A 9679-nucleotide genomic window follows, 5' to 3' on the forward strand; every position below is an offset into this window, starting at 1 on the left:
GTATCTTGCTGTTGAGCATCCACGAACAAATTCCAACTCTTTTCCTTCTTGTCTTTGTGAACCTCTACAGACCAAGACTCCTGTAGCTTCTTCACAATCTCCCACTTGATGTTGTCTGGAAACTTCTCAATGAATGCCAAATCTTCCATGGATGTTCATTCTCTCTGTTTCTGCTCTTCAGTTTGTTCCCAAACAGTTTGCCACCAAGATGCAAGTTTCTGCTGCTTCAACAGGAAGAGGAAACTGTCCACCACATAGAGCATGCATCATGATGGTGATGTGTTTCCGCCATTGTGGGATGAACTTCTTGTGGAAAGTGGCTTTTATTATGAGAAATTCCAACTCTTCAGTGGAAGAAGGAATTTTACAAACATCCATTGAATTCTTCTCTTCTTGGCAATGCCAATTCCTTCATTTTCAGCCTCTTTTGGTGCTTGTTGATGGCAAGTTTCCCCGGCTGCGCACCAAAAACATGGAGCCCCAAGAGGAACACCAAGGAAAAGGGAATTCTCTTGCAAGAAAATCTATCTTGTAACATCAACAAGCTTGTTTATCATGTTTCATATGATCACAATGAAGAAAAGAACACCAGGCACAACAAATCTTCATGCAACATCATGTAAATCTCCCACGGTTTTTAATAGAATCAACCATATTCTTCAACATCTTCATAAAATCCATCAATAGAACAAAAAAAGCAAAGGAATACAACATCTTGGAATGGAAAAACATCACATAGTATTCATCTTCAATATCTTCATAGTCTTTTCTCTCAATCTCTCATATACAATCACTCTGTTTCAATAGAATTGGCTATCTCTGACTCTCTCTCACACACTCCATCAATCATACATCATATCCTCACTACAATCTCTCAAAAATTACTCTCAATAATCACTCTTAGGTCGTGGATACCCCTCCCAAGAGGTATGTCTGATATGAAAGGTCACCAGAGCCACTACAGTGTCTCTTCATAGCTCACTACTGTCACTTCACTCTAGTCTTCTTTTGAGTCTTCAGCAGCTACTTCTTCCACTTCTTTCAGCTCTTTTGCACTTGTATTCACCTCTTTCCAAGGCTAGAAAACTTTCCCAAAATCACACATACATTCCACAGAACACTTACAGAACAGTCTACAGAACAGTACCAGAACAGTTACAGTACAGAACAGAAGCAGAAGCAGAAGCTCTACAGAAGACCTACAGAAGGTTACAGAAGGTCATCAAAACTTCATAACTCACTCTCAAACCATTTAAAACTCTCACAAAACATTCAATAAACTTTCACAATATCTCATTCTTCATCAATCCATACTCCATCCCTCTTTACAGAAGACAATCAGATCAAAAACAGACCAAAACAGAACAAAACAGAAGGTATACAGAACCATTCAGAACCTATCAAAACATCAACAAGCATCATGAACTTCCAAAACACAATCAATATCATCCAAAACACTCTCAATCCACTTCCAAATCAACCAATCATCCCATAAAATTAACCATTCAGCTCTCAAAAACAACAAAAATCAGCCAAAAAACAAGTCATTTCAACACTCAACACTAGCCGCCCGTCTATTACTACACTGACAGTCATCGCCGCTGCACAATGTAGGTGGTGGACGCCCATCACTGTCACTTTATTCTTTATTCTTTTAGTGACAGTTTGAATAAAGGAAGGCCCAGTCACACATTGTGACTGTTGGAGTTCCCATTTCTTGTCTCTCTCTTTCTTGCTCTTGCTCTCCCGCCATAGCTCTCGAGTGTAAGCTTTGATGCTTCTCATGATACAGGAGTTGTGGGGTACACTGACTCTGATTATGCATGACATGCAAATAGTAGGAAGTCCACTTCCGGCTATGTATTCACCTATGTTGGCGGTGCTGTTTCTTGGATGTCCATGGTGCAGAAATGCATAGCCCTTTCTCCTACAGAGACTGAGTATATTGTAGCCACTGAGGCTTGCACAAAGGCCATTTGGTTGGGTCGTTTGGTTGATGACCTTGGTATTGATGCTATCCCTACACTGCATTCTGATTCTATGAGTGCTATTCAGTTAGCTAAGAATCCGATCTTCCATGCGAAGATGAAACACATTGAGGTGAGGTATCACTTTATACGTGGGGTCATTGAGGACAAGTCTGTTGATCTTGTCAAGATCTCGACTAACCAAAATCCTACAGATCTGCTCACGAAAAGCCTCTCTCCAGAGCGCTTTGCTTTCCTCAGGAGGTTCATGGGTGTGGGATGAGATGACGTCTTTCCTCATCTTATTGTACATGTGTACATGTTGTACTTTCTTTTTCTTTTTCTTTTCACTCCTCACTAGGGCACATTCGCCTTTAAGTGGGAGGTTGTTGCGGGTAAAGGCGCCTCTACCTAGCCGCCCGTATATTACTACACTGATAGTCACCACCACTGCACATTGCACGTGGCGAGCGCCCATCACCGTCACTTTATTCTTTATTCTTTTAGTGACAGTTTGAATAAAGAAAGGCCCAGTCACACATTGTGACTGTTGGAGTTCCCATTTCTTGTCTCTCTCTTTATTGCTCTTGCTCTCCCGCCATATCTCTCGAGTGCAAGCTTCGATCCTTCTCACCTTTCATCCATCTTCCAATCCCTATTGTGTTGTTAATCTCTCTCTCTCTCTCTCTATATATATATATATATATATATATATATATATATATATATATATATACACATCTTTCTTTTCTCTCATATATTCTCTCTCTGTGCCAGTATAATTTACCATATATCTTTTAAGCATATAAGAAAGTCGAGTGTGAATCTCGGATCTTATAACACTCCACCATGTGGAGTTATATTATTGACAAGGAGCAAGCTCCTCCATTATACATAAACTAGTTTTTAACTTATAGATCTTCGAAACAAGATCACGGTTCCTTGCACGGTATATAACCTACTAATACTTGCACAACTTGGAAGTTGGTACCTTTTGATCCTTCTTGAGTCTCTCCTTCTCTCCTACACAATATGTGTAGGGCTTTCCTCCTGGAGCTTGATTTCAGTAGAGGTTCCGCAACACCTGCACCTTCTCTCCTTCGCAATATGTGTAGGGATATTCTCTTGGAGCTTGATTTCAGCAGAGCTTCCGCTGCACTTGCACCTTCTCTTCTCCTCTTGGATGCATACAAAGTGATGCTTCCTTCATCTCTCCCACACCCAAGGAGAGCCTCCTATTTTATAAACTTCAAAGCTTCTCTTCTTGGAGAGAGACTTGAGTGCCAAGATTGGAAAGGTTGATCTTCATGCAAGATGTGGCTATTCCAGGACCTACTCTGCAGCACCAATTTCGAAATATCTCTCTGTGAGTTTGCTCAGATGGAAAAACATCCAACACAAAAGTTATAGATCTCATCATTTCTGATAATTATAGCGGCCTGTTTTTAGAGATCAGCTTTCTATCACAAGATATTTTAAAAGTTCACCATGTCTATTTTAAGAAAAACAACTTTTTAAACTCTACTCTTAACATATGGTCCATACAACCACCTTGAGCCATAAATAAGGAGAGTTCATTACACTGCCTTGGGCCTCAACCTTAAGATTGTCTTCCCATAAAAGCTTGTGTCATCTTAGACCTCAAAAAGAGAAAATCACTTCTCTCCTCACTTCCAGAGGATCACGTCTCTTGTCTTTCTTAGTGAGAGAATTACCTCTCTCGTTTTTCTTAGTGAAAGAATTACTTCTCTTCTTAATTCATTAAGAGAGAAAATAGCTTAAACCTTGACTTCTAAGGGAGAGGATGACCCCAAATGAATACAATGCTCATTACATACAAGTAAACGTTCCCAGGCGTCCCCAGATGCACACATAAATACGTATACACAATGTTAATGCACTTCCTCTTCTGAAAACTCAATCCATCTTCATTTATGTGTAACTCCTTGGTTATTGTGTACACTCTTGCACTTGACAAACACTTCATTTTCCCTTCATAACTTATATTGCCTATACCAGATATCCCGGTCACAGTGCTCTAATCACCCCATTAAGTGATGCACTAGGGATATTGGTGTCTAAATAGTCTCATGGCCATGCTAGATCATCATCAACACTTAAAGAAAAGTGAGTCATTAGTTTATTCATATAAATTTACTAAATAGAGAATGGGTAATCAACAACCAATTTAGTGACACTTGAGTCCAAGAGTATCGTGACTTGAGTGATTCATATATTAGCTGTTATTAAGGCAACTATCGGATCCGATCATGTACAGTTGAGGCTTGTACATGTGAATGATTGTGCCTCAATAGCCACTCACTCAAATGTTTTTCTAGACAATAGCTAATGATGCAACTTTACCATTTGTGAGTTGTATGTTTATACTTGAGTTTCTTTTGCCTTCAATTTGTTGTAGCACATTCAGATATACCCATATTTGTTGCAATAAAAACATTTGGGTCTTCCTTGAGTATCCCTCACTAGTAAGGATCACTTGTTACCAATCAGTGCATTTTGTACATCGATGTCCATGGGAGTGGGAACATGGAATGCAACCTTAGACTTCATCCTTGTGTCTAGGGTGTGTCTAGGGCTTTCGCATCTTCTATGGAACCTTCAATCCTCTATGTTATGTGAATTGCTTCATAGAGTACTGTTTGTAGGCCTTGGTCTTGGGGTTTTCTTACCACATCGGGCCACAAATGAGGCCAAAGAAAAAATTGTTTCATGGATTTTGACATTGACATATGGTCCACTCTAGTGATGATTTGATTAAATTTGATGGCAAATTGTGCTACTATTTCTCCCTGCATCTATTCACACTTGCGCAACTGTTTGAGAGTAGAGTGTGTGATATCTTAATTGGCAAAATATCATAGCAAGTATGTCCCGTTATCTTTTATATGTGCAAGTTGTTGAATGTAGGCCGCCGCAATGCCTTCAAGCAAGGTGTAGACCTCACGTGTTTTCTACTCCTCTAACCATCTATGGTATCCTGTGACATTATCAAAATGATCTAACTAAGAAGGAACATCTTCAATTGGCAGGGCTGCAAAGGGTCGAGGTCTAACCCGGGGATTGGAGTGGGACTATTAGCATTGTTGTTGTTGGTACTCCAAGAAGGCCAACAAGGTATGGTTTGTATTATTCATATGAAGGAGCATGGACCTCATTGCCATCATCATCTTCTCCATGTAATTCATTGGTTTAGGCTAAGAGTACAAAGGTTCACCTTATGGCGAGCGCACACTCGTATGATTGAGAGGTGTTTTGCTAGCAAACTCCACCAACGATGTGGCAAGCCTAAACTTGAATTGAAAACACACACACACACACACACACACATATATATATACGACAAGCACGGAACAGGACTAAGCTCCTCACTCGGTTTCCGCACGTTACATCCTGATGGACGTAAGTGAATTCCCTTTACCCTTGGGTTACTTAGCCCAACAAGGGTTCCCACAATACAAGCCCAGCAAGAAAAATGAAAATTAATTATACGAACAGTTTCCACAAGACACGCCCGCTTGTGATGCCGCCCTGTTAACAACGACGTCGGACGTCTGGCGCAACTGCAACTCCTTGGCTGTCGTAACCCTAATAATATTTAGTATTTATGTAACAGAGATTATGCACTTCTTGGACATGCAACGTGATTATGTGATTGGATGGGCGCTCCTCCGAACGTGACGAGAATTAAGGATACGATTTTACTGCTGCTCTGTGCAGGCGCCGCATCGTCGGCAGGACATGACTATGAGTACTGTTATCGTAATTAGCTTCTGTACTATTATGAATTCAAGCCGCAGAAGAAGAAGATTAAGCAGTGGAGAGCCTGACCAGCTTGTTGAGAGATTGACAAGAATTAGATTAACAATCGGGGGCGTTACATGAGCGGCCTGCCGGAGCGGCCATGGCGGGCGACTGTGGAGAGGCTGTGGAGGCTCAGGGAGCAGCATTATCACGACTCTTGTAATTCTAGCGGTAATCATAATGTTCAGGATCCAAGCCTTAACGCCGCTCAGCGCCTCAATATCCATGGCCAGAGGCACCGTAATTATAACAGCGCTGCGCCCGTCATAAGTTATAGAAGACAAAGTAAACATAGTTATGATGGTTATAATGATCGCTCCATTGAATTTTGGAGTACGGCTTTGAAACCTGCATTAGTGTCTGATCATCGTCGACGACATGTAATCCGATGCGACAGGATTCATGATCATGAGTACAATAAATGTAATTCCTCGGCCTCATACTATTATAACTGCGCGAAGCCGACTATTAGGACTGCGTCGTCGCGCCCGCTGGGTCATGTTGATCTGCCGCAGCCGAACCCTGTAATTATAAATTCAAGACCAAGAGATCATGCCGATCATCATCGGATCGTTAATCTGCGAGTACGTGATCAAGGTTCATCTCTAGCTTCTCATCATGGTATTGCTCCACCTCCGGTAGATTGTGTCTTACGCTGCAGTGGCCGAAGTGTTGATCATCACAAAAGCTCACCACCAAGGAAGTCTCCAAGTAAAGTCGAGGTCCCCTCACCAGCCTCTTCCTTTTCAGGTAAGATAACCAGCCTTCACTAGAAACGATCTTGGTAGCATATACAAAAATTTTGGAGGGATTTTTGCATAAAACTACATGTATTTGTCATTGTTATAACTGAAATTTCGTAAAGTTCAAGGTCTTAACTTTGCTTCTTTAAATTTTGAGAGTCTTTTTTAAAGTTTTTGGAATGCATTCCACATTAAACCTCGGTTTTTCCTTAACGTAGGGCATTGCAAATCCTTCACAAAGCGTATTAACATTCATGAACTATTACATAGGCATTGAAGTTCCTTGAGAGTTAGCTAATTGAGTATTAGGGTTCTCTTTGGTTGGTAAAAGGTTTTTATCATTTGACTTAAATTTTGCTACTCATCAAATTTGTTGTTATCATTTTTCTTTTCCATTCTTGTCTATTCCCATTATTAGAGCAATCCTTGAATATGATATTAGCAATTACTTTTCTTTTCATTCACGAATGCACAAGTCATATTATCCACAAAAATTTATAACGTTCTTACATGTAGATTTTCTTATTTTTATCCATATTATCATTAATACATTATGTTATCATGAATATTTCTTTATCATGAACTCTTACAATTTATTACCATGATCATAAACATTGACTTCAATCCTTCAAGCTTTCATCCTTAAATATTTTTCTCTAGCCCTTATTTTTCAAGGACTTGCAAGATTCACAACCCTCCACTTTATCATGAACTCTTACAATTTATTACCATGATCATAAACATTGACTTCAATCCTTCAAGCTTTCATCCTTAAATATTTTTCTCTAGCCCTTATTTTTCAAGGACTTGCAAGATTCACAACCCTCCACTTTAGTATAAATCTAGATCTTCCGTTGCAACTCTATAGAAACTTTTCATTGTTTCTTTCTTTTAAACTAAAAGTGACTATAAGACCTTAGCCTCTCTTCATGTCCCACAATAACATTTCATTGAATAAACTACTGAAATCAACTAGTGCCCCTAGTCACCTCCCTCTTTATTCAACTCCCACCTTCATTAACTTTTAGTCATTTTTTTACACTAAAGCAACTATTCTTTCTTACTTCGATATGAGTTCTTATTTAATAACACACACATGCTCCTTATGACAATTATGGTCATAGCTAATATTTGGCTCTTAACATAGAGATTGTGCACTTTTCCCTATGTGTTGTCTCATGAGACTATTAACTATCTATTTATGTCCACATGTCATGCACACTTCTACTGTAAAAGTTACTATATAGTAAATAAGGGCCAAGTAATTACGCTAGATAGGGCTTTGAGCATCCTTTATGATATAGCCAATGTCATAAATGCAAGGTATTGTTTCAAGGTATTGCAAATAGGTAAAATTTTATTATTAATTGAAAATTCATGTTTAAGATAAATTAGGATTTGCATGTCTATTTGAAGCTAAGTAATGATAAAATTTTGGGGGCCGTGTGTAATATTTCACATGCTTTAAATCCCTATTATAATAAGAAGATTATTCAATGAATAAAGTAAATATATTTTCAAATGCCCTTTTTCCATGTAGCGTATGCTTCTTTAATATCTCGTAGACATGCCCCTTTTTTAAAAATCTATCTTTCCAAACCATGTTCATCAATAAAATAACTAATTATATAGTTGTGTGTGCAAACTCCTAGAATTTCAAAGGCATGGTAAGCAACCCTCAATAGGCTTTGTAGCAAAGTTAGAGGCACAACCTCTTACTTTCTTACTAGACAAAGGTATTGCATCTTATTTCCAAGAATCACTCAATGAAGTATCCTCCATCAATGATTACAAACATATAGAGCATGTTAGGCCATCAAAACACATCTCTGGACGGTCCTTGTATCATTACAGATCTCCTAAAATAGGTATGTGTATTGTTTCTTATCACATCTTTTGAATCATATTATAGAATTCAAACTAAAACCTCAACCTTTCTATGTTTTGGATTTAAAAGTTTAAGATTTTCAAGAAAGTGTTCCAGGAAAGAAAGCTATTGAAGATTGGATAAAGAAGCATCGAGAAAAGAAGTTACATGCCTCAAAATCATCACGTAATGTTGCTTTTGGGAGAAGTCACAGTTCTAATTGTTGTAAAACACAAGCAATTGATGAATCTAATGTAAAAAGTTCAATGATGTCAACAAAATCTATTCTAAAGTCTCGCCATGGAAAACTAAGTAAGCATCTCTTCTATAATTATGAGAATTAGTTTCTGTTATATATTAAATAAAATATCATTTGATGGGTAAACAAAATCTAAGAAAGCAAGCTAATTGCATGGCTTGATCTTGCAAATCTAAGTGGCCACTAAGAGAGCTTTGATGTTTTATTAGATGCAAGAAGAGAAGTTTTAAAAGCCATTCAGGATTATCATATAAACTCCCAAGCTAGAGCTGAATTGCTCAAGCGAGCAAGTATGGCATCATCCCTTTCTTTGCTATGGTCAATGTTCCTAGTTCCATTTCGCAAGCCCCTTACAATTCAAGTATTTGCAATCTATGGAATTATTTTGTGGTTTTGGGGGGTGACCTTACATTGTTGTACTATTAAGTAAATCTAGCACTTATTCACACCATCATTATTGGTTGTAGATGAATATGAGATCGAGAAAAGGGAAAAGAAAAAACAAAAAGAAATTGCAAACCATGATGCTGCTACTTGAAGGAAGACTCGCATTTTACAAAACCTTTGAGTTCGTAGCCAATGCTTGAATCGTAAACTTCATTGGTCATTTAAAGGAATGCTATTATTATGCAAGTATTAATGTGCATGCATGGATATATGCAAGTACTAGCAACAAAGTCACATTCATTTTCTTTTATTTGCTTATTACTTGTAAGTAACAAAAGAATATTACCATCAAGTTGGCACATCCCTCAAATTTGAAGGTTGCAACACCCTTCTCTAGAAGGCTAATAACTTATGTAGCCTTCAAAAGAAATGTTTTTCATAGAAATAGCCTTCTACAATAGAAGTGTTAAAGTTTTATTAACTTTCAAAAGAAAATTAAAAACAAAAATTAACCTTCACCATGGAAATACTTAAAAATTTGCACTTTCAAAAGAAGGGCAAAAAATTTTGTACCTTTCAAAAGAATGGCTAAAATAAAATTTCACTTGTCAAAAGAAGGATAGGCCTAAGTGAA

At 38.2% G+C, this 9679-nt stretch overlaps 1 protein-coding gene across 3 annotated transcripts; it reads left to right on the forward strand.

Annotated features, from left to right (window-relative positions):
* Positions 1–5531: 5531 nt before the first annotated feature.
* LOC148027348 (uncharacterized) lies at positions 5532–9221 on the forward strand. Of its 3 annotated transcripts, none has more exons than XM_087690630.1 (5): positions 5532–6539; positions 8185–8400; positions 8517–8711; positions 8868–8948; positions 9126–9221. In XM_087690630.1, the coding sequence occupies exons 1-5, from the start codon at positions 5867–5869 to the stop codon at positions 9194–9196; spliced, it is 1236 nt and encodes a 411-aa protein (XP_087546756.1). In that variant the 5' UTR covers positions 5532–5866; the 3' UTR covers positions 9197–9221. The 3 variants fall into 3 exon arrangements, with proteins under 3 accessions (XP_087546756.1, XP_087546757.1, XP_087546758.1); XM_087690631.1 differs by having other exon boundaries at positions 8517–8585; XM_087690632.1 differs by lacking the exon at positions 8185–8400.
* The last annotated feature ends 458 nt before the right edge of the window (positions 9222–9679 follow it).

The sequence above is a fragment of the Lygodium microphyllum genome, chromosome 13, assembly GCF_053477565.2.
Source record: "Lygodium microphyllum isolate KBCC chromosome 13, Lygodium_microphyllum_v1.1.10, whole genome shotgun sequence".
NCBI classification, from domain to species: domain Eukaryota; kingdom Viridiplantae; phylum Streptophyta; class Polypodiopsida; order Schizaeales; family Lygodiaceae; genus Lygodium; species Lygodium microphyllum.